Here is a 25,264-nt window from a genome sequence, read left to right as displayed (position 1 = left end):
GTGTTTGGTGTAACCATACAACAACACTGAGCCATATCCACTGGAGAAAAACAAAGGTAAATTTGTCAAGGAAAAAGAGGAATATGAGGGTAAAGAGGAACCGGCAAAGGATGCTTTCAGAGCTCACATAGATTTTTATCGCTCTCTTTGGTGCTGAAAAAATCTGCACCTGAAGACACGAAATGCTTAATTTTTTAATATGAAATTCAAATTATCTCATTCTTATTATTCTGTGAACGCAGGACTACCACCAAGTGTTTTGGCGAACATGCAAATGGCCCATCATGAAACTTAATGAAATACGCCTGATCATTACACAACTCCCTCAAGCTTTAATCCACCCGGACTCTGAAACTGATTACCATGTGGCCACTGGAATTACAGGTATGTCTGTTGTAGGACCGATGTCGCTTTGCACACATTGTCATGAAGGCAATGTGTGGTGTTGTACCAGTTAAAGGATGCCAGTGAGGATGGAGTAAGTTAAGAGGCTTAGCGCCACAGGCAGATCCACCTAGCCGGGCCCTGCTGGCTGGCCCTGGGCCCACCCCATGCCCTCATTATCCTCCTGACACCCTCAACTCATCATCCTTCAGCAGTGGGACTAATCCAGACTGTAGGGGTAAGACCTGAACCTGGTAGAAGAATCTCAACTCAGGATAGGCACCTGTACTGCACAAAGGCAAAACACAGTTTTGTAGCTACTGAAAGAACAATTTCCTTTTCTTTTTTTTTTAACATCAATCTGTGAAGTGTTGAAACCATCTAAGTGTAAAATTGCAGTGTAAAGACAAACCCTTTAATTGTAATTATCTTTGGCAAGTGACAAACTCACACAAACATGCAACGTGCAGAGCACCGCTTGATCTCAAACTTCTATCCTCAAAAGCAGTCCAATATTCCTATTCAAGCGTAATGTATTCTTAGTCGTTTCAATATGCAACAGCTGACTGTTTATGCAGCCATTAATGAGTTATAACATATCCCAAACTGGACCCAGATATAATCAATAAATAATGCCTGTCACATGCAATGTAATTAATTTTTGCTTTGATATTTTATTTTCTTCTTCATTAACAGAACATAGAGAATGAGGCAGGGGTAGTGGTGTGTGGGGGTGCAACAGATTATTATTGTGCGTAGCTTGTGGTTCTGTAGTTCCACCATAATGGCCTCTGAGTCGTCCGTGCTCTTGGGATCTTGTATGGTTTTTCAAGTGAAAGTGAAGCGTGAGGCTATTCCACAGTGTAGCAATCAGTGTGACTGAGGCTTGAAGATGCATGAAACAAACTGTTGGGGGGTGTTAGTGTTTTATTCCCAGAGCAAAGGGGTCAGCAGAAATTCAGTTCAATTCATATCCCATGTTGTCATGCATAAAGCTTCCGTCAACAGACCTGGACCATCTGTCTTGTTATTTACCACATCCTCGTTTTTCCATAACCCAAAACTCCACTTCATGTTGTCAGTGAAGAGCTGCATACATGAATACGATGCCATCAGTAATTAAGAGGCAGTGTTTAAATAACTATGCAGAAGAAAACTTTGTGAAGCTTTCTAGATTTTAACATATTTGCATTTTTTATTTTTTTGCTTTGGTAAGTAAAATCTTCCTATTATTTATGTGAAAAATGTGTGTTAAAAAGTCAAAAATGGTAATTGGGTAAGAAACGTTAATTTGACAAACCAGGAGAAGAAAGTTAATAAATGTCAAACTAAAACAAACATTTTGTCAGTGTTGTCTGTAAACCGGTTTGGAACATTGTTCTGTGTTATGTCAAATAACAAAGCCCATCATATATACACATTAAAACAACAAAACAATATAGGCAAGAACTACTATTACTTATTATAGTTTGTATTATCACAAAACAACATGTAAACACTATATTCTGTCCTATTTTATTTTCTCACTCAAACAAAAATATTCATATTCATTCATGTCAAACTTGTGTTTATCTTGTTCTAGATGACTTTGTGGAAGCACTTTGTGTTAAAAGCCACAATCTTTTCATTTACATCTAAATATAAAAACAAAGTATGTTTGTGTGTCTGTGTGAGTGTCCTTCACTTACGTCAAGAACAGTTTATTCAATCATCCGATCATCGGATCCTATTCATACTTGGCGGGTGTATTGCCGGCGACCCGAGGGAGTGTTTTGCTGAAGTTGGTGCAATTTAGACTCGCAATGCCTTCGATTTTAATGAAGTTTGAATAAACAAGCGAATAGTGCTCTGCTCATCATCTCGGGCACTCTTCTGTTAGCGGACAGGCCACTGGACGCAGAATTGAACCAGAGTGTATTTCACCGGTGTGATCGTGAGTAAGCTGCGACTTAGTTGTGTATTCCCCTCTTGATTAAGAATGTATTTTCCTGGTGTAAGACTTGATAGTGAATTATAACACTAACGACGTTACCGGCAGAAAGAAATCCAGCCGTAATTAAATCCACGCTCTACCTTATAACTGTGGTGGTGATGTCAAATAAAGTGACTAATAAGGCTATTTGGAAGTTACCTCCGCTAATGTATTTCAGAATTGTTTCTGGTCGCGAGTTACCACAACTTTGGTCTTTTTTCAGAGGCCGATTCAGTGATTTGGGAGCTCTAGACGAAAGCTCTCTTGCTTAACCTTTCACCCTTTCTCTCACTGGGGATGTTGGTATTAGCAGAAGAAGATGACTACTCAAAACTTTATTTTGAGTAAAACTATGAACTTATATTTTAGAATCTGAATCTGCAACATAACACGTTTCTCTGTCAGATATATGTAGTACAACAAGGTTTTCCTTGGAAGTAGAAATACACAGTGATTTGTACAGTTGAGGTGCATATTATACATATTATATAACTAAATATTTCAATGAATCTATTGCTATCTTTTAGTCGGCCCCAGGTGTTTTCTTTTCACAGGTGTTTGCTCTGCACCAGAGTAGGTGCAGTGTCGAGTGTGTGTCTGTATAAGAAAGCCACAAAAAGCAGCAGGCCAAGCGTTGATCCCATGTTGAGCAGGCATGTTTTGAATGGGCACCTCAGTACAGTGAATGGAAAAAAAGCAGAGAGGGCAACAGCAAGCTTTCAGTCTTATATAAAATGACATGTCCAACTCAAAGGGAGACACACGGAGTATTTGAGGCTGTCGTTTAGGAGATAAATCATGTCAAACTCATGTAAATGCAGGTGAAAGCCCTTCTCCTCACAAAAAAAAGCTTTCCAGAACTGCATGAAAATAAATAAACAAAGGTTAAAAAAGTTTTTGCCGCGTTCAACTGCCAGAGAGTTGGAATTTAAGTGATTAAACTAGTACACACCAAAAGACTCATGCTAACCATGCATAGCAAATGGCTCTCACACCTAAAGTGAGGGCATCGTCTTTAATCAGAGGGTAATTTATTGACTCCCATTTACAAAGCCATAATACTAGTGATCAAGCCCCTCAACCGCAAAATGCAATAAACTAGGGAAGTGTTTTGTGAACAAAGGCAAATAACAAGGTCCCACACATCATTATGTTCCCTTCATATCCCATTAGATTAGTTCCAAATGGGTTTTAGGTTAAGGAAGCCATGCCCTATACAGCTAGGGCCATGGGTAAGAATGTCAAATTATCATTACATGTCCTCAATCCACTGTATGAATACTCAGCACTCCGCCCTACCACTCAAACTCACCAGAGGCTAAACTGAATCAATGCACCCAATGTTTTAACAGCTCAATTTGAAATGAGCAGAGAGAAAAAAGAAACAATGGTTACATTTGCAATTATCATGTTACATCCATAACATCGGCAGTGTTGCTTTGATGCTCGTTCTGTAGATTAAGCCATTATTGCAGCTGCCAACCACCATCTTTCTCAATAAAAAATATACAAAAAATGTCTGAGCATTCGATGAGCCAGTTGTTCCAAGAAAATCATACCTAGCTGGCTTCAGTAGAAAGATCTTGCAAGAAATGGCGCATACACATTCGACTTTACCTGAAGCAGAAAATTGTCTGGCAGTAGATGGTGGGAAGATGAAGCTATGTTTTCCCCCCATAGCATTTTCACAAATTATTTCTCCCTTAACAGAGGCACAAATACTTGTCCATCGGGGAGAACAAAGCCATGTAATTGGCTGCTTCCCCACTTGAGCTCCAGATAGCACAATGTTAATAACAAACTGATGAGAAATTCATTAGGGCTCCAAATAAAAACAATCTCTCCTCGATAAGATGCAAGTACATTATAATTAAACTGATGCCTCTCAGTTTTCATTAGGCCGTGGAGCCTGAAAACCTGGAAGACTAAACCACTGAGATGGATGCAATTAAGCATGATTGTTTTACTACACATTTGGGTTTAAAGTATAAAACAGAGGCCCAATGTTAATACAATAGGTATCCATGCAGCAAGAAAAAGTGTTCCAGGAGTCATGTCAGAAACTAGCCGACCGTAGAGGCACATTGTGGTGCAGAAGGCTGGTTCACACTGTAGCCTTAGGGAATTGGCGAGGTCAGGATTTGAACGACTGACTCGAGAGAGAGGGAGGGACAACCTGGAGAGTGTAATAAGACATTGTACTTCACCCTATCTTGAATTCTCTTGTCATCACTTTGCCTGAATGCTTATTTGTTTCCGACCACCATCCTTCTTTCAACCTTCAAACTTTCTTTCCATCCATCTCTCTCCAACTGTCTTCCTCTGTACCCTTTGGGGACATGATGAGACGATGAGCCCCTGAGCACAGAATTACCAAAGGCCCCACCACCTCTCCCTCATTGGAGCAAGACCAATTTCCTAGTTGATTAGCCTCCATTTGTTGTTGTTTTGCGTCTCTTTGTAGACGTGACGCATCGCTCTGTGGTGTGGTTGTGTGTCTCTCCTTGTTGACATTTGTTTCTCTTTGCAGATGCTTTGTGTCACTTTTTAATTGTTTTGGTCTTTTTGTAGATATTGTTTGTCTGTAGAGGTTTTGGTCATGTTTGTAGTTGCTTTACAAATACAAATATTTAAAAAAGTATTTGGGTGACATCTCATACTGTATAAAGGGTGGAATAAAAATATAGTACAAATTATTCAAAAAGTGGCTAAAATCCGAGCCACCCAGCATTGATCAATGAATAGAAATAGTACATTAAATATATATTAATGAGAGATTGTCTTTTCCCAAAAAGGTCGAATTAGATTTTTTTCCCCCCAAACTTGGACCAAGTGGACTGTGTACAACAAATGTATACGGGAACACTTTAGCTTACTTAAAGGAGCGAGAATATGTGATTTATATTAATTTATCGCATCTAGGAGCTTGCTCTTTATCCATTTATTTTATTTTGGAAGGTGAAAGCTTCCGATGTTCAATTGTAAATAATTAAAGCTATAAAAGAAAACATCTGGAGGAGCCAGGCTGTAATAGTTTCCCAACTTACAGCAATTTTCTTTGTTTGTTTTAAGAGTGCACTTTGCTGAGTGAATTTGCAGTCATTCTGAAACTAAGGTAAATGCTGAATGTGAAATGAATGCATGTCCATAATAATAATTTAAAAAATTAAAAAGCACACGCACATGCTCACACATGCACAAAATAAAAGCCTTGGGTGTAGAATGATATGAATGAGACCACTCAATAACACCAGTTACTCTGAATACTGAATTGTATTTCCGTCAGGTGCTTTGAATATAAAAGCACACAAAACCAAATATCCTTGCTTGAGAAAACCTTGCTTTCACAGACAAGGTAACAAAGTTAATGGACAAACTCGTAGCCTTCAATATTCTAAACTTCTAAACAAAAACATGTAGTTCAAGCAAAGTCCACCCATTTATATATATTTTTTAAAGGGCATGAATGCACTGGCACTAGGGCAAATTCACAGCTCGGGAACTGCGTACACTTAGCATTAGCCCACTAATTAACACTAAGACTGGGCTTAAGGTCCACAAATTACAGAGTCATTCCCACTTCTTATCCACTGGCATCCCAGATACAAGTAACCATGACTGGAGGAAATGGCTCCCATACTTAAACCGTCAACTGAACATATGGATGGGTGAAGCTTGTGGTTTGACCTCAGGGAAGGAGGCAGCAAGCGGGTCACGCTAATGTGGACCAATAATCTCTCCCAGAGTCATTAGGATGATCAATGCCATTCTAATGAGATAACATCTGGAACAAAGGACTCTAATAGCAGACAGCTGCTGGGCAAAGTGAGCTAATTAGGGGAACATTCAGTGATGTTAACTAAAGCTGCAGCCATTGTGCCCAGGTTTTGGACCCAATCCGGTTAACATCCAAAATACAACATGCTGAATATTTCATAACTCCTCTGATAAATCATGGCACTGTAATATCAGAGGTAACGCATGAGAGAGAATGGGGGGGAGGGAGAGAGACAGAAATACCACAACATCTCAGCTTGACATGAATGCTTATCGAGCGGCACTAAATTGGTCAATTATGGAGAAAATCTGTTTTGAGGTAACCTTTCAGCTTATTAAATAAGCTATAAATCAATCTTTAGGGCAGAATGAGTGGCTAGCTTTTAATGAGCGAACGTGTCTAATCTCTCTCTTTTTCTGTTTCCTTCTTTCTCTCAGTGTGTGTACGTATTTGCACATGGGCACATACAAGAGGCCTATTACGGTTAAGTTGATGTGATTGAATATCAAAATTATTGTGCAGTGCTGTAGAGTTCACCAGAACTTGAAGTTGCACACTGGTGTTTCAAGTGAGTGGAAGTGGAGGAGGAGGAGAAGGAGGAAAAAATAAGAAGCGAACAAAAAGGTCCACCTCCAATCACTGACTGAGCACGGAAGCAGGATCCAATTAGCCCTGTGATTATAAAATAAAATAATGTAGAGCAGCACAGAAAAGAAACTTTGTAATAGTGTCTGTAAAAGTGTCTCGACAAGACTTTGGTGATCACGGAGAAATACAATTATTATGAACAAAGAACATTGCATGGTCTAACGTGATTTTAAGCGACACTCCAATATTAGACCACGAAGCATTAATTACATATAATGAGTAAAGAAATGGAAAGAATGAAAAACCATTCAAACCTTGTCTGCCTTCATACACAACACACTGTCTTTCTTTAATGTCAATCTTAAAACTTTCTATTCTTTTTGTTGCTTTTTGTTGTTTTGGGGGTTTTAGGAGATCATTTAAATACACCTAAAGAGCATTTAAAGCCAACTGGAAAATGTGATTCTGAGATGTCTCATGTAATATTCTACAAAACTATTCAATGTGGCATCAACTATTGGCTTTTTATTTTGTAGTCCCGGTCGTCTTTTTTGTATTGTCTCACATTTACTCCTGCTGCCTTCGATGGAAAATGGATTTTTAAGAAACAAGATAAAAATGCAGTGTGAAATATTCCCTACTGTGAAGCTAAAGATATTAAAAACCTAATTTTCAACCATATAAAAAAAAAAAAAAATCTAATCAAAATGTACTTAAATCATTACTTTAACGCTGCAGTTTGCACTATAAAAATCATGGCCACGTTGTATTTCTGGTGCTTTGCGTAGAATTCTTTCTCACTCACTCAAGAGTATTCAATTACACAAAATGCTATTCAACTAAATTCAGACCAAAGAATTCCATCAGTGCTCGGAATTCCTGAAATTCTGTTTCATATGAACAGTCATGCTGTGTATGGAGGAGGTGCCGTGTGTAGTGCCACCAGAAAACGACATTAGCATGGGTGGTTAGGGAAAAGGAAGAAATACCATCAGGTCTGAGTGTAGTCGACACGGCAACAGCCCTATTCCTCAGAGAGCACGACAACGACAGTGAAAAGCTCCCAACTAACAGTAATTGGTTTTAAAATAATAGAATTCATTACAGTTATGGCGCTTGTTCAGAAATGCAAACAGGGGGAGAAAAAAACATTCACGAGAGACTTGGGCTGAACTGCTTCACTAAAAACCACGGGGAGATGAAAGGCATAATTCAAATGACAATTTTAGAACCCTTAGTTCATTTATATCAGAAGCTCAGAAGATGTTGCCGGCATAATAACATCAAGATTTTTTTGCCTGTTCTTTTGTTCTACTTGCAGGGCTTGGAAGGAACTTTTTTCCCCTCTCAATTTCATTCTTTTGTGGTAGCAAATTCCTCCTCCTCACGCAGAGACATGTGAGGTGACACACAAACAATCTAGCAAACAACACCCGTCGGCAGCAGAGACAGCCAACTGAAAGCTAACATGGGAAATCTTGACAGGAAAAGAAGAAAAACACCTCACACATGACTCTGAATCCGCTGCTTGTCTTATTAAATGACTGTGTAATTATACACATCACGGCTCTGCATTCTAAGGTCCTGTGTTTTTAATCACATCCATTGGCCGACTATGTTTGATTTAAGGGTGAGGAAAATATTCACCCAAACAGCCTGGAAAAGATCATCTCTCAGGACATAAAGAGACAGGTCAGCAGCCATTCAAACATGATTGGATGTCACCTCTCACGCTGAGTCTATAACACTTTACATCTGACATCAAATCAGCCTCGGGCCAATATCCAGGAATTGGTCCCATTCCAAAGAAGTGCTTGATACATTTAATAGAGCCAAAAGCCTTTACTACATATGTGAAAATATTAGCAGGGGTGGACATTCTTTTCTTTAGTTTACTCATATTCTGTACAGAAAAGTAAAGAAAAACAAGACCACCATATGGCTGTGCATTAAAAATGTATTTGTGGGGGCACCTGAGCCAAATGACAAGGTGGAGGAAGTCGAAATAGTGTGGGGAGCAAAGATGTGCAACTCACTGTTGCGGTGTCTATGCTGAAAACAGGCCGGGTCATAAATGAAAGCCAGACCCGACTGTGGCCAAGAATCTGTGCCATGTCAAGAGTTAAGGGTGTCAATAAGCAAATATAGCTCACATGAAGAGGTCAGAAAAGAGATAGAGATTTGACGTTCATATCTCTGAGGGAAAGTAACTGCAATGGAATACACAAAAGGACTGAGACAGTGATGCGGTGTCAGTCAGCTGGCATAATATATAAGAAGGCTATACAGAGGGAACCAGAAGAGAAGACATATCAATAGTGTGGTTCTGTAAGCATAACTGATGTGTTGTTGGTGTGGGACTGCATCTGTTTATCAGTGTGGGGCCAGTCTCATACATAATTCAGGTATGACTGCATAAAAGATTGGTCAATACAACAGGTCTTGTCAATAGCAGGTAAGGGAAGATGTGCTTCCTTACGGGCCCCTGATCGAGCAGGTGAAGCGTAAAAAGGAAAGAAGACTGAGTGGACCGGTGGAGGTTGGATGTCATCCACCGTGTCAGAGGCAGTCTCACTTGTGAATCTTTTCAAAGGAAAGATAATAATGATGAATCTGTTCTTTATCCTTCTTTTTCCACTCCCTGCCTACAGTAGGCGGGTGAAAGTATTGATCAGAGAAGACAGACCAATTTGAATGCCGTTGAGCTATTTCATACTTATTCTCCCCTTTAAAGATCAGGCGTCTAACAAATGGCATTAGTGGCACACATAGTGGTGTGCTACGTGGGCTGAGAGAAACCCATTAGGTCAATTCCATAGCAACAATGTGGCTTTTCTACCCCGATGCACTGCACCAACTGGCCAATTCAATAGGCACCCACTGCCACCAAGTGCTTGCCTTCAGTACTACAATGCTGGCTGGAGAACTGCAGCTGTCCCCGCATCTGCCTGAGTAGAGGCAGACCATGGCCATGCATGACCAGCTACTGTGTCTATCGCAGTGAGGATGATACACTCTCGGCAAGCCAAACAAAACTAAGATCCAAGGCTATCAGCGCTGTTGTGAAACATCCCAAAAGACCTACCCAATGCTAGTGTTTGCCCTTTACACCGCTACAAAGTTTGGCAGGGAGTGATGGAGATGAAAACAAAAGGAGCGACCGTCTAATCCTTGCCAGCGTGCATGAAGAAGCGGTGGTGCCAACTCCGTCAGAATTAACCCTCATTATCTGGCGCAGCGAACCTGTGCTTTACAAAACAAGCTGAGTGCAAGTCATTTCAGCCTGAGCCTTTATAGCGAGTTTATGCTCATGTATTCAGTCATTCGGTCGCTAAGGAGGAGGGGCCAATCAACCATCTGAGTGCTGGTAAACTGCTAAAAAGGTGATCCTGCTTGAGGGCTGACATTTTAAAACTGTGGCCCAACTCTCCCGAGCACCCTTAGAAAAGAAACCGCAAGGCAGACAATAACACAGCAAGTGATCTGGCCTTGATCATGTCACCAATCAACAGAGAGCTGTCTGGGGAATCTGGGGAACCTGGCTGTTGATCAGGCGATTATGTGGCTTTACTCTTGTGCGTCCAAGTATGACAGTGCAAGGAAAACACTGTGGCTGATAGGCAGAGACTGTACCTTGTTAGTCAGTGTTGTGCTGAGTGGACTAGTTGACTGAGCAGTAAGACGCTCCCACCGGGTCTGGTGGGCTTACTGCTCGAGCAGGGGGGATTATAAACAGGCAATCAATGAGACTCTCTCCTAACCCGACAGCTCCAACAACTTTGGTTTTCACTCATGTTGACGCGCGGTCCCAGTCAACACTAACAGCTGCCTTCTTGTCCTCAAACCTTGCATTGTGTCAGTTGTGAAACAGAGGTATAAATAATCAGCAGGGTCTATGCGTGCATGCTGCTGTGGGCCCTGCCCACGGTGGAATGCACAGTTTTGCCAGAGTGAATACTGACTCTGGAACGATTAGAAATGCACAAGAGGACAGACCCTGGCAAGGTTACCAACAGAAGTGCCTCATCACATCAGCCACAGCAAGCATTCTCCGTGATAACATCTCGCGAAAAAGCAGACAACTCCATCAACCAAAGCAAATAACTTACTAAATATACACAGATGTAGAGACGATATCAAAAAGCTAAAGGAGCAAATAAAGAAATCGGGAGTGACGGGAGGAGCAGGCAACCATAAAACATGGGGGTACACAGAATTTCACAGCTGTGTGAACAGTTAAAGCAGATGCGATGGGATGTGATGGTGGATGCATACAGAGAGGCGGGTTGTAAAAATATGCTATAAAGTTTATGGAGCCTAATGCGGCCCTGCAGGAGCCTCCTGCCGAGCTGAGCATGCCGACAGTGCCGTTGAGTGTGTGACAGAGCTGTGGGGGAGAAATGTACAACTGAGAGCATAGCCAGTATTCACAAGCTCCATCACTGGTGTGAGGACGTGCATACAGTACATAAAATTCACAGATATGCAATCAAAATGAACTAAGAATCCTATTTATTCCTCCCTCCTCCTCGCTATAGGTACTCCATCATACTCCATCTCTCCTGTGCAATATCTAAATCCAAGTCGTAATATCCAAGTCTCTTGGAACGACATTGAGAGGGGAAAAAAAGTGTTACATACCACACGCGCGGACATACAAGCATGTGCACACACCAACACAAATACAGAGAGACTATAAAGCACCGCCATAGCTACTGTTCAATCCAATATCAGCATACTGTGACCACTTCAGCCTTTTATGTTCCCTTCAAAATAACGAGATCCAGCTCTCCCCTTCTGATTGAAGAGGAATGATTGTTTCTGCCTTTGAAAAGACATATGCTGTATAGAGAGACGCGTGTGAGGGGAGAAGGAGGGAAGGATAAAAGGTAGCGAAGAAGGAAAGAATGAAAAGATGAAGACTGAAAAGAAAATGAAAAAGAAGACAAATGGTGATGGAAAAGTAACTTCTTTTTGTCATCCCCACTGGGAGCTAGAGTTGACTTAATCCTTCCCACACAGCCCACCCTCTGTCACAGCTAAACCTTTGCTTCTTCCGCAGCCTGCAAAGGTCAATCCAACCATGAACGCCTGAAGACAAGCCGTTCAGCAGAAAGTAGCAACATAATTGATAAATCGTATGTAGACCTTAAAGTTCAACTCTGTGACAAATGTGACACAAGCAATGACACCGTTAGCGAATTAAGTGGACTCGTATATATATATATATCCTTCATCAGAGTGAACTTTGTCTTAGGTGGGTTACGTAAACACAGAAGCAGGGGCTGCAGCACAATGCGGCTTATTGCAATCGTGACTCACTATTATTCAAATGTTGTTGCTTTCCCAACTCCAATATGACCTCTCAGAATATTGAGAGAGAGGTGTAATAATAAATAAACTGGCTGAGCTCTGGGCAACTGCAGTATGACTGATGGCCCTCACAACATGAAGTGACAATGTGCAAGGGGTTAAAAGAAATTATGAAAAAGGGATTCGCACAGGTGACCCCCAAGGGTAAACTCATCACCCGTCACAGCTTGGCTGTGCGTTCAAACAACCACAAACGGTCTGTCATTAGCATCTGACTGTCCACACACTCCACAGGCCAACAACAGAGGGGGGTGAGGGTAAATGAATTAGCATTGCAATATTGCCACAACTGTGGGTTGATATTAGGAGTATTTGTAACCCTTTTAAGTGTGCATGGCTGTCATACCTTGATGGATAGTTTTTAGTTTGCTTTGTTTTGACTATTTTTTACTAACACAATGATGACACGGATTGGCATTAGGAGCAGACTAAAGACCTACCACATAAGAAGACATCATATATGACATAATTATGAGTGGAGATTTTTATTTGGCAAACCTTGCCTTAAAAAATATTACTTAAGATCTGATTGTGACACATCTTTTACAGCCGGCATAAAAGAAAAATACACCTCGGCTTCTCTGCACTTCTCTGCACGATAAAAATGTAATCAACTTCTATCATCACACATTTGTATTTGAGAGCAACTAAAAGCTTTTGTTTCCCCAAATCTCTTCAACTAGTGGCACCTTCACATTCAAACATTCGGGGATTGAACCGCTGATCCTCTGATTGAAGGACGACCCTGCTCTACCGCGGATCCACAGTCGCCCACTGAAGGAAGAAACCTGGAAATAGAATTCCCCTGTGATCATCACTTAAGAAAAGAAGCATTTATGTAGATGAAACGGCAAATATTTGATATCTATTAAAAAACACCGACAGATTTGCAGATACACTATTAACATAAATTAAATAAATAAATCCTTCCTCATCTCACTCCGAGACAACTCTTTATGTCCATCAGATGAACTCTAAAATATTCTAACAGCTAATCTAAGGAACATCTTATTCAAACAGTCCCCTTGAGAGCATGTTTCCTTGATCTTAATTTAAGATAGAATCTATGGTGAACACTGGCTCAGGGCATGGGAGACACACGCTATTGATTAATTTTTCATTGCCGTTCTTTTAAAGCACCAAGGACATGTGCCACATCAAATCTGCTCAACCCTCAGCACCCAGTTTAATAGCTCGCTTGAAACAAAAGTCTTTTGAGGCATGTGGTTTTAAAAGGTAAAGAGGAGACTGAAGGAGGGAGGGTGCCTAGATTTCCTTTCTGGCTCACCATATTTCTTTTTTCAAAGGTCCTTCATAAGCACTCCTGGCACTTGTTTGGAGTTAAAGAGGAACCAGATGTCTGCGTTGTCCTCATAGCCTTGTAACTCTCTCTTTCTGTCTGCCTCGTTTCTCATCTGGCTACTTTGAAATCCTCTGGCCTTACCTATAACTACCTGTTTACGTGTTACTCTATCTTCTGTGAGTCACGAGCAGGAGAGCGAGAGCACAGGCAACAACAGAAACATGCATCACGGTCATTCATTTCATTGAGAATATTCATTCAAATGAAGAACGTAGTTTCTCAAATGTAAGAGGATTGACGTGTGATGTGAGGAGACAAAGGAAGCAATGGGAAATTCGTTTTTTTTTTTTTGTCAAAGCAATAGATTTATCAAAAACAAATAATGAATGAATCCAAATAAATAATGTTCCTGTGGTGCTACTTACTAAATACACCCACTAAAACCGGAGGAAAACAACCTCACATTCATTGCACGTGAATCAAATTCTTCATCTCAACTTGATAATGAGAAAAGCATGTTAAGGTTCAAGGCTTGTCCAATGCTTTGCTTGTAAAACACACAAAAGCATCTTTTAATTTGAAATGTTGTCGAATATGCGGCCCCACAGAGCACTTTCGCTTTGATCAAATTAATGAAAATGGATGTATCCTTGCAGTCCTTCGGAAAAACATTCAATGACAAACAAGTGCTGGATTCTAGATTTGAAGACTGATGTACTCATGATTACAACCAATTGGTTGACATATTATCACTATACCATACACCCACTCATACACCCACTGAAAAGGTTGATGTGAAAAAAATGTCCTTAGCACCTAACACCTAAACACTTTATAATTCTGCAGAAAAATAAAACACTTCTTCTATAAAAACCCCAATCAGCTCGAGCTGTGGTTCTAAACCTGGGGGATTATTTCTGGGGGTCAACAGATGGTTGTGGAGACTTTTTTATTTTTTATAACACATAAAAAAATGTAATAACACATTTTAGACTGGGGCAGTGTTTGTTTTACATTACATCGCCTATTCCAACAATATAATTTGCCTCTGAATAGATTATATCGAGTGTGTTTGTGAAAGTCAAGGTCATAGGAGTTTCTGACTGGGGATTTCCGGCAGGTCAGGGGGAGAGAAAACGTGACTGAACGTATCAAAAATCCATAGTGCCTGAAGCATATTGGACAACGCTTAGGTGCTACGTGGTAAAACTAAATGAAACTGTCGCCACAAACAAAGCTTTATTCATTTGCATACATCAGACATTCACAATATGGCAACACCGGATTACTCTTGGGCATCGCGACTGAAACAGGTTGAGGACCTCTCCGCTAAAGAACAACCAGCAGAACCTCATTTGATGTGTTTCTCTCAGGTCTGGGGTTCTTTGGTCAAATTCACACACTGACAGCTATACACAGGGAATATACACGTTCACACAAGCACACCAACCATCACTGCCTGCCATCCCAGAGCTGACCATGGAAATAAGCTGTCATCTGTCCAGTCACACAGATATTGATCCCCTTGCTGTTGTCTGGAGATTGCTGCTTTTCAACACACGTGTAGTCTCGGCAGCATTCCATCCGAACTGCAGCGGCCGTTAATGGCAGCGCGGAGACACGGAAGTCTACTTTCATGGCAAGGCGCCACTGATGGATTGTTACAACGTGGCCCTTGACTTGTGACGTAAATCAGGCCAATCTTTACGAAGACCGACGCTTTAAAGCCGCCGTAGTAATCAATAGGCGCCTGCCGCACGCTGCAAAAGGAGAGGTGCCTGGTCCATCTGAGTTCACCTACAGAAATGCTCTTTCCAAGGTGTGTGTGTGTGTGTGTGTGTGTGTGTGTGTGTGTGTGTGTGTGTGTGTGTGTGTGTGTGTGTGTGTGTGTGTGTGTGTGTGTGAGTGTGTGTGTGAGTGTGTGTGTGAGTGTGTATGGCGCTCATATTTCCCCTCAATCGTGCTTAAGGAGGTGGAGAGAGCATGTGAGATTTAGCCGTGTTGCACACTTACACGCTGGTCAAACTGGATTAGAGGCAATTCACACAGTCCTCCATTCCCACCTTATTCTCGATTGGGAGAGGGGAAAGTGCCAGAGAGATTTCATGCCTGAGACAGAGGAGTTACAGTTGCGTGTTCCCTATAGACAAACCGAACCAACACTCTCCTTCCAGCACATCTGAGAGCACTCTATCCGACTGACACACGCTGACAGCGTGAAAATGAGAATCTGCCAGCAAAGCAGAGGGCTAACTGTAGCCCAGAATCGGCTAACCCGGCTAAACACTCTCCCTTTTTTCCCCCACTTTCAGCGGGGTTTTAAGAATGACAGCAGCTTTCAGTATGTAAGCCATATCTGTAGGCTCCTGCTGCACGGTTGACACGGAGGTTACAAAGGTCATATCAAATGCTTCAGCATGGTCTTGAATGAAACTTCTTAAGGGCTCTTAAAGTATGTATTAGTATTATCACTGCTGGACATTTAACCGTCTGACTCTTCCTCTGCTACATGGTCACTGCTGTTGGTCATGTCCGGTTTGTTTGTTTCTGTTTTACGATGCCTGCCTAATAAATTACCCTTCAGGGATAAATTATGTTTTTTAATGTTTATTTGACATGGTTTGCAGAACTTCTAAAAATGTAGTTATCCTCCACGTCTCGGATGATCAGCCATGATACACGCTGTCATATTCCATTTACTGAACACAACGTGGCTATTGCTCCTGATCGAGAGCTGATCCATTCAGGTCCATACAGGCTAAGCTGAAAAACTCGCTCTTTCCACAGAAGTTACCAAGCACAAAAGAACAGTTTGACGAAGAAGGAGAAAATGCAATCAATACTAAATGTCTCTGTAAAATGCCTCAAAGAGCGAGGCTTGTCTGAGGGCATGGGCAGAGCAGAGGCCATGTCGCAGTGTGCTGCTTGGCCTCGCCTGTGTTCCTGTTAAGCTCTACAGTCCTCCTAATCCTTACGGAACTCTTGAAAGGCAATGAAACACCATTTAGAGTGGCAATTCAACACTTGCTAAACCAATAACAGTGTGTCTCTTCCTTTTCTTCTGAAAGCACCGAAGAAAGTCATAACCCAGTCTTTAGAAAGGGCCACAGGGTGCCACTTTATGGGATCTTGAGAGAGAAAATAGGTAATTGTAATATTAGTCAGAAGAAGAAGAAAGAATGTCACCAATACATTGATAGCATCAATTATATCTGTTAAGAGTGCGTGGGTCTTTTGTTTACGACAAGGAGGTAAAGGGAAAACAACTTCAACAGCAAAACAATAACAAGCAAAAAAAAAAAAGGGTCTTGTGCCTTAAACAGAAGCAGAGTTGTTGACAGCAAATTCAAATATGTAGCCGTGAACACTCCCACTAAATTATTGTAGTTTATTATTCATGTTCAAGGCAGAAGAGCTGTATTTGACATCTTTTCCGCGGTTCACTAGCTTCAGTGTGCGTGTGTGTACATGCATTTAAGTGTGTGCTCAAATTCTTGATATGAGTTATGTCCCGAAGACAGAATAAACACAGTAAAAGACATTTAGATGCAACATGCTCTGATAAACCGATTATATGGGAGATTATGAGTATTTCTGAAAAAGCTATCACTCTTTATGGGTAGCACAATATTCAAATACTAATAGGTTTTACACTGAAATATATTCCATAAAAGCCAACAAAAGACCTCCTGCTTCATTTTCATAATATCAAAATCCTTCATTTGAAAGTGCTACCATTTACATGCAGGAATTGTGTTGGCAATTTAAAGCTTTTTCAAATTACAGCCCATTAGCAAAATCAGTGCTGAAAATAAGAGTCCAAGACATGAAAAGGAGCTCACTCGCACAGTTTGGAACATGCTCCTCGACATCTTTCCAAAAGAAGATGAATGTTGTGTGTGTGTGTGTGTGTGTGTGTGTGTGTGTGTGTGTGTGTGTGTGTGTGTGTGACGACAGATACAGAGAAGGAACAACATTCAGAAGCAAAGTAAATAATGGGCTTACTTACCGGAACTTTGCTCCCAGTTATCTGCATGCAGCGATCAGCGGAGAAGGTTAATGTGCAAAAAGACACAAACAGCACAATCATTAGTAGGCCAGAGAAACCTCTCCATTACACGTTGAGGCATTAGCGGAACTTGTGTGACATCACAAACACACTAAACAAGAAAAAGAAGAAAAAAATACACGCCGACAAGAGAAAACCTTTCATAATTATAGGCACATACTGAAGATATTGTCTGTGTTTTGCAGCAGCGATTTACTAATTTTTTTAAAAAGACAGTTACATGACAAATGTATTCTCAATGCATGGCAACAACAACTGTGGAGGCGATGAATCGACATGTTTAGACACGCTCATTTCCACAAAAGGGATTCATTAATTTAATAACAGGGTCAATTGTAACTGACTGACTGTTATAGATTCAGATTCATCTCAAAACAGCAACAGTGGGGAGTGTGGACAGTGAGGCTGCAGAGGGGTTGGGCTGATTTCCATCAGCTGCCATTAACGTTGGGCTTCAGGTGTCAGCTTCGTATGGGAGAGCTGGCTTGAGCTGTGGCAGTCAGCCCGATTCTTGGAGTTTAACCTTGTTATCTGTCAATAGAGCCAGGTAGCAGCAGTGTCTTTTATTACTGCGACTGTGGCCCTTGTTTCACAGTAGGAGGGTGTCTGTCAGCTGAGTAAATGTATTCTATACTGTGGCTGACAATTCTTTCACTGCCACATGTTTCCGAGGAAATGTACTTTGATTGCAGGAAGGTACAGGAAACAAACTGGGCTCCTCGTTTGTTACCTCTGTCTTTCTCTCCTTGTTTCAATCCCTCCCATTCACTCCCCCTCCCTCCATCTCTTCTAATCTCCCTTTCTATTTCTTTTATTGTCACTCTCAAACTCTCCAAGTCTGTGGCCATTTTATGCTTGATTTCCCCTCTCCATCCCTCTACAAGAGTTTATGACAGCCATAAAGTCTCTTTTACTCGTGCCACCACCTGATCAAGCACATACTACTTTCTAATATGTCTACACATTTCCTTTACTCTCCAGCGAATGCAGCGGCATGGCACTGTCAAACACTGGGAATATCTTTACCTGAATACTGCAGGCTAAACACCTTTTAAATCACATCGTCACATCGTCACATTGACGTAGCTCAAAGCTTCCACAGATGTTGATGTCATCAACATTGGATACATATTTTTGAGTTTTGCTTTCGAGCAGCTTGGCCAAATTACAGACACCATCTTGAGTGTCCAGAGACAACAATCAGGGAGGAGCTTGAGGGGTTTCATTAACAGAAAGTTATTTTGTTATTTTCAATACAATGCAACACCTTATTCTCACTAAAACAATGGCAAAACATAAGTACTGTTGAGATATTACTAGTGAGATATGATATTGAGCATCTCACATACAACAGTGTAGAAAATATAATAAAGGCAGTTACTGTGCACAAGTTTATGATATTTATTCTCAACATACATGTAGCTGTTACCACCCTTTTTCCTGATGGATGGAAAAATATACACTCATTGCATAAACACTTAATGAGAAGGGCCTGGATGATCTGAGCAAATATTGGCCCCGTTCAAAGAAGAAGGTGGCCTCACATAAATATTTGACTCAAACTTCAATAGTGACGCTGAACCATCCCCCTTATAAGTCCCTGTCATGACACCCTTCCTACATCTGAGACACGGCATGTTTGACATTAACAAGGAAATCATCATTGACAGTAAGTAAAGTACATTTCAGAGAAATAAGTAATGGAATTAGTGTAAAATGAATTGTGGCAGTTTTAATGATGTTGGCACACGTTTACAGCAAGAAGAGAGAACAAGAAATTAGTTGAGAGAGAAAAGCAACTGTTCATGCAAAGCAAATGGTCAAGGACGTTCACAGACACGCTCCGACAAAAGCAGAGCTGGATTCCATTGAAACACAGTTCAAATTCAAATGAACAGGGTTAATGCACAATTATCCCTTGGAAAGACGGTTAGGAAGGAAAGAATTGGACTTGGATATATTTTACTAAAGTAAACAAAGTAACTATCAGACATTTTATTATTTTACAAATGATTTGATGATTATATGGCTTAATAGATGTAGCATTTTTATGCATTTTTTGCTCAACTGAGCAGGTCTGCAGAGATAAATCAGAAATAGGCCACACAATACTAGGAAATTTCAGATTTAAACTTCCAAAGCTTTTTAAGTGTGCATGCTTTGCATCGGGTGTACATTAAGAAAGAAACGGAGCTGTCCAGATCTTAAAACACACATTTGTGTATTATGTGGATGTGGGGGAGTTTTTGACATTCATGAATTTCTAGCTTGTATCTCTGTGGCTGAAATGAAATATAAAAGAAGGCACTCCTGTAAGAGGAACATTTAAAAAATCACTATCTTGTGAAATGTTCTATTGGGACCTTATAATACCATCTCGAAAGAAAAGCAAAACAGAAAATTTAGATAAATGTGTGAAGCCCTTGCAAGTCCCCAAAACAATGCAGGACACATCTTTGGTAAAGAAAGATCGACTCCCATTAACAGTAGAGGCACCACAACGGAACAAGACATGTCCAAAATGCGCCACGCTGACATTCATCACCATTTATGCAACACGTTCGTACTTAGCCCACCCTGCATGCTCATCAGCAACCAAAAGCAACAGAAGCCCCAGATAATGCAGTAGAGAAACACGTTTTAGTGGTGCCGTGGGATTCTTTAAAACATAGAGGCTCACACATGCAAAAGTGTAGTGTGGGTGCAAAACTGGACAAAAGCGAAACAGTTCTTTTTTCTTTTTCTTTTAAAGGGCAAAGCAATCACAAAACCTGCCATCTAAAGATGCATCTACATTTTAAACAAGTGTTGTACTTCTGATGCATCTGCTGAAAAACTCTCCTGCGATGTAGTGTGTGATGATTTTGGGCGATACACGGGCTACTGTAGTTATAAGAATGAACCCAAATCACAAAATGTAAGACACTACAGAGCACAGGTTCAGTACGAGGCAGTGAGCTGCATGCTGGGATGCTCCAGCTTCATTGTGACTCAGATTTCTCTTTCTCCAAAAGGACCACGGGATATCCATTTAGTCTAAGACAGTCTGAGTCAGTTTTAAAGATAGAATAAATTAGGTATGATGTAATTGAAGATACTGTATTTGAAACAAATTAAAATATCTAGTATTTCCAAAGCAACTAAACATGGTTCAATAGGGCCCTGGATTATTTTAGACAATTTAGCATAGGTTGTTACATTGTTTTTACTGAAAGGCAGAAGGAGTAGGATCTTTCTCAGAATAATAAGAAAAAAATGTATAGCCTCATGAAAAAAAATCCCTCTCAATCATTCCTTATGACCCACTGAACAGAGACCCTGCCTTCTACCTGTACTTTCTTATTTTGCCGTATTCTGGACATCAAACTCTATAAAACGTAGCAACCAGGTGCCTGATCTTAAGGTCGTACGGTCTGCAACATAGCAGATAAAGCACCGACAAATCCTACTTATACTGCCTTTAAGCAAAACACATGTTGAGACCAGTTGTTAATGGTTGTAGCACTCCAATGATGAACTTTGAAAAGATCTAATAAATAGTCTGCTCCAACGTGCCTCATAATTACGCAAATAAGTGTGTAGATTTGGTGGCAGTGTCACATGTTTTTCAGAATAATTATTAAATTCAGCTACATTGTCGTCTTAGTCACTAGTGTAATATCAGTAGTTAACTATTTGTTATGTTTTAAAGTGTTCTAGTGTAACTGCACTTGCATGAATCTGTGTTTGCACGGACTCATCCTTCCTGACACTCAACCCTCCCCCTTCCTTCAGTCCTATTAAATGTGATAGCAGGGTGCTGACAGACATTACATTTTGTCCTCTGTCCTTTGCTACATGGATTACGTTATTCATTTGAATAAAATATCAGTGCTCACAAAGCATAATGGGCCCTGTGAGGAATTCAATCATCTCATATAATCGTCATTATCAATAATGCCAGTTAATTACCATAACAATGAAGACCGGTAATAAATGATGATGTCAAGAGAGAGCTACCGGGTTCGGGAAGCGATGGGGACAGAAATCACTTTTTTTTTTCTTCTGTGATGATGTAAATTTCACCTCACAGGGTTGGCAATCATTTCAAAGGAGGATAGGAAAAATCATCACACATTCATCGATTGCCTTCAGAAATCTTGATTATTTTTTTTCACTGCTGTTTTTGGATTAGAGAGATAATCAAGTTCTAGATTACGCTTCAACAATGCACACGTAACAATGTGCAATTTAAATTTAAACCTGTATGCCATAATGTAGCATAGAGAATTCATACCCATAGGGTCATGTTGAACATAGCCTAAAATACTTGCTTTCCTTGATTTTTGTATTTAATTGTTTCCTTTTCGCTGTAATACTGCTATTGAACCAAGAGGTTGACGGAACTTTATTTTCACTCGATGAGCAAATGATGAGGCAGGGCACCACCACCACCACCAGAATCACTGTCACCACCAACAAACCCCCATGCAAGTACACAACTGATCCAGTCAACAATCTGCATGCAAGCACCTGACCATCTGACTAGCATTGAGTGAGTGAGTGAGTGAGTGACTACAATCTATATCTGATCATCTACAACAGCAAATTGCTGCACTGTCAAAATTCTAAATCTAAATTGCAATCAAAGATGTGTGACTCAAGCACTAAGAGAGAAGAGAGAAAAAAACAACGGAGGTGAGAGTGTGCAAGATGACAAAGCAAGCCATGAAGCAGAGGATCAGGTTAAACTCATTCTGGTGATACTTCAGCTCATCCACTCCAATTATACGGCACACGTTCTTCAGTCTATGAAGAGCGGTGAACTCTCACTTACAGATTTGGCAGTAGCTGAGATGTACTGGACCACCATCTCGCGTTTGGTGCTCAAGTCTTTTCCACGCAGGGGGGCTTTGCGTTCCTCATTCAGGTTCATGTCCTCCTAGATGCACACAAGACAACGAGAAGAAATGTTATGTCTGTAATGGTAGAAACGGGATGCTGCTCAAAATGTACAAAATAAGCGAGAAAGGTAAATTCTGATTCTTTTCTCAAAACACTGGGCAGACTGAGAGAATAAAGTGTACAGAAACTGTACACCTAAACCTAAAAGAACAGAGAAAAAAAAACTGCATTTCAAAGCATTGAACCATATTATAGTCAGTACAATCATTTCTCTAGTAAGGAGAAATATCTTAGACCTACCATCAATTATACTTTTAGTTTCACTATCGCCCTTTCACTTCAGATCCTGCTCTCCTACAGGTAAATGCATTTCTTTTCCATCAGTTTGTTTCTTTGTCAAAATCACGAGGTTCAGCAACAGAAAACAATGTCAGTCATTATTAGTCCTTGAAAGAAAAGTAGTAAGGCTGCAGCGATAGAACTAAATACCCCAACTCGGAACAACAGAGCAAAAATCAAACAGCGCTGCTTCTATTGAGGCCACGCAATCACATCCGATAGGCTAGATAGGCAATATCTGTGGGTTATTGGGAGTATTATCGTTGTGCTACTTTAATTCTGCATCACAAAAGAGGTCTTTCATGTGAGAGACATCAGGGGATGGAGCGAAGGCCGGACAGAGCACTAAAAGCCAGGGAATGACATGATGATTAGAATGGAGGGGGATGTTTATCAAAAGTACTCTCTCACAAAGAGACGGCTGGATTGAACAGAGAGCAAAAACACATTCTCCTCAGGGTTTTAGGGTAGTGAGTCTGAAGTTGTGGAGCCATGCTGCCCTCTGCTGGGGAGCGCAGGAAGCCATGTGTCCTTTTGTTCGGTCGATCTGATTATTTATTATTTATTTATGGTCCTCCAATCCGATTGAATGTAAATTTCACCTGATGAATTGAGCGTGTCACTTCTAAACAAGAACATTTTAATACAATGGTGTTTGAATATCCTACCCAAAGTAATCGGATTCAAACTATTCTGCTTCATTTCCTGGTGGAGGATGGAAAGGAATCCCATTTAGGGGCACCGTGACCTAAATTCCTCATACTACATTTTCTCTAGTAAATACCCTCTGAGCAAAAAAAAAAAAAAACATAGACATAGAGCCAGAAAATGTGGCTGAAAGTTTTGCAATTGGCAGTTTTTTTTTCACTGAAGGAAACCAGCAGGTTTTTTTTAATTAATCTTTGAACCCTGCTAATCTTTCTGCTTAATTGGCATTCAATAAACGAGGCATAATGTGGCGGGGCGAGTATGCTGTAGAAGGGGAAGGAGGAGTGGGCCAGCGGGAAGCTTGTCATGGGGCATACTGGAGGAATGAGCCATCCATGTTTCGTCTCCAAAATGATTAATGCTCTTTTTCTTAATTATACCCTCACAGGCTACATAAAGAAACCCAAAGTATCTTTGACTACACTGCTGGTAAAGAACGGAAATTATAGGATTTGAGCTTGTATCAATGACAGAGTTACCAAGACATATGTTCTAGATCTCATGTTGGTCTGGCAAACTCTTTTAACACTTATCAGTCTCCACTTGTCTTGCTTAGACTACGCCAAACATGATCTCATTTCTGCAACACTTGACAAATGAAGCCATGTATAGGCTTGTGCCGATTGGTGGATTGTATATTGGCAAATGATGGAATTATATAATTGTTGGCAGTATAAAGGTGATTTTAACTAAATTAGCATACTATCAGAACTGAGAAAAACATGTTTTTCCTGCCCGCTGAGTTCACCCGTATGGGGGGAGAGTGGATTTAAAAAATCCTTATTTGCAAACAAGGTTCCCTGCATCTCCGTTCAGAATATTTCGTTAGAATAGTTTTAATGATTTCACCAATCTATTTACGATGCATTGTTTGAGAAGAGTGACAGGGAAAGGGGCAGAGTGTTCTTATATTTTATTAATAATGATAATTTGAATGTTAATGGTATGAATGACGCTCGAAGCTTCTAACTATTTAAAGGAACACGGCACTGTGGCATTGTCGCACAAAGCACACCCACATTGGAGTTGGAATCAAACAATGGCTGAGGGCTTGAGCATACCTCCACCAAGGTTTTCATATTCATATTGGTTGAGCACACTCATAATTGGACTTGCAGCATATTGTTAAATATAACAATATATATATATATATATATATATATATATATATATATATATATATATATATATATATATATATATATATATATATATATGTATAAGACCTGCCCCCAAAACAAGCAATACGTGAAGATGGCTGCATGACAGGCCTGCAACGCATCAGTAGGAAGACACCAACTCACAGAAAAGAGCCTTTATATCTAACATCAAATATGTCTGAGCCTGAAATGGATCTGAAGAGTCCACACTATGATGAAAAGTGGATCTAAGAAAAGTAGAGGACGTATTAAAAAATGTTTTGCTCCAACCGTGACAAAGCGATTATTGTGTCCACTGCCCTCCAGTCTGATCCATGTGTGTGCAAGGGCACACGCAGTAACTCTCCTGAGGGCTGGTTTTAATGTCCTGGTGCAGAGGGTAACTGCTGAGGGATCACATAGGAGCTTATTACTAGTGGTGTACATCCTGACAATGGTGCATGGAGGCACATAAAACCCTCAAACTAGCCGCAGCAGCACTGCAACGTGACATTCCTCTTTCACCGGTCCTCCGTCTCTGCGAGCACCTCGCTACCGTTCACTACGCTCGCCAAGGAGATGGCGCTCTCTGAAGAATGGTAACGGAGACAAATTGGCACTGGATCCGAATCAATTCAATCAATCCTAAGTAAGGATGTTATGCTCTTGGGGGGGTTTCATGCTGACAGACAAGTAAACGCATAATTTGGGTAATAATGCCATGCCT

General features: G+C 40.6%; 1 protein-coding gene across 1 annotated transcript in view; it reads right to left on the bottom strand.

The window, feature by feature from the left end:
- Positions 1-25,264, bottom strand: part of diaph2 (diaphanous-related formin 2) — a gene marked incomplete at both ends in the record, with an annotated part of 346,857 nt that overhangs the window by 301,411 nt on the left and 20,182 nt on the right. The window contains 2 exons of the mRNA XM_079228942.1: positions 17,408-17,428; positions 22,284-22,388. Coding sequence (XP_079085068.1) covers positions 17,408-17,428; positions 22,284-22,388 — 126 coding nt within the window. The remainder of the gene's footprint in view (positions 1-17,407; positions 17,429-22,283; positions 22,389-25,264) is intronic.

This window comes from Taurulus bubalis, assembly GCF_910589615.1.
Source record: "Taurulus bubalis genome assembly, chromosome: 13".
Lineage (NCBI taxonomy): Eukaryota > Metazoa > Chordata > Actinopteri > Perciformes > Cottidae > Taurulus > Taurulus bubalis.
The sequence above is the reverse complement of the archived record's forward strand: the minus strand, read 5'-3'. Positions and strand labels throughout refer to the sequence as shown.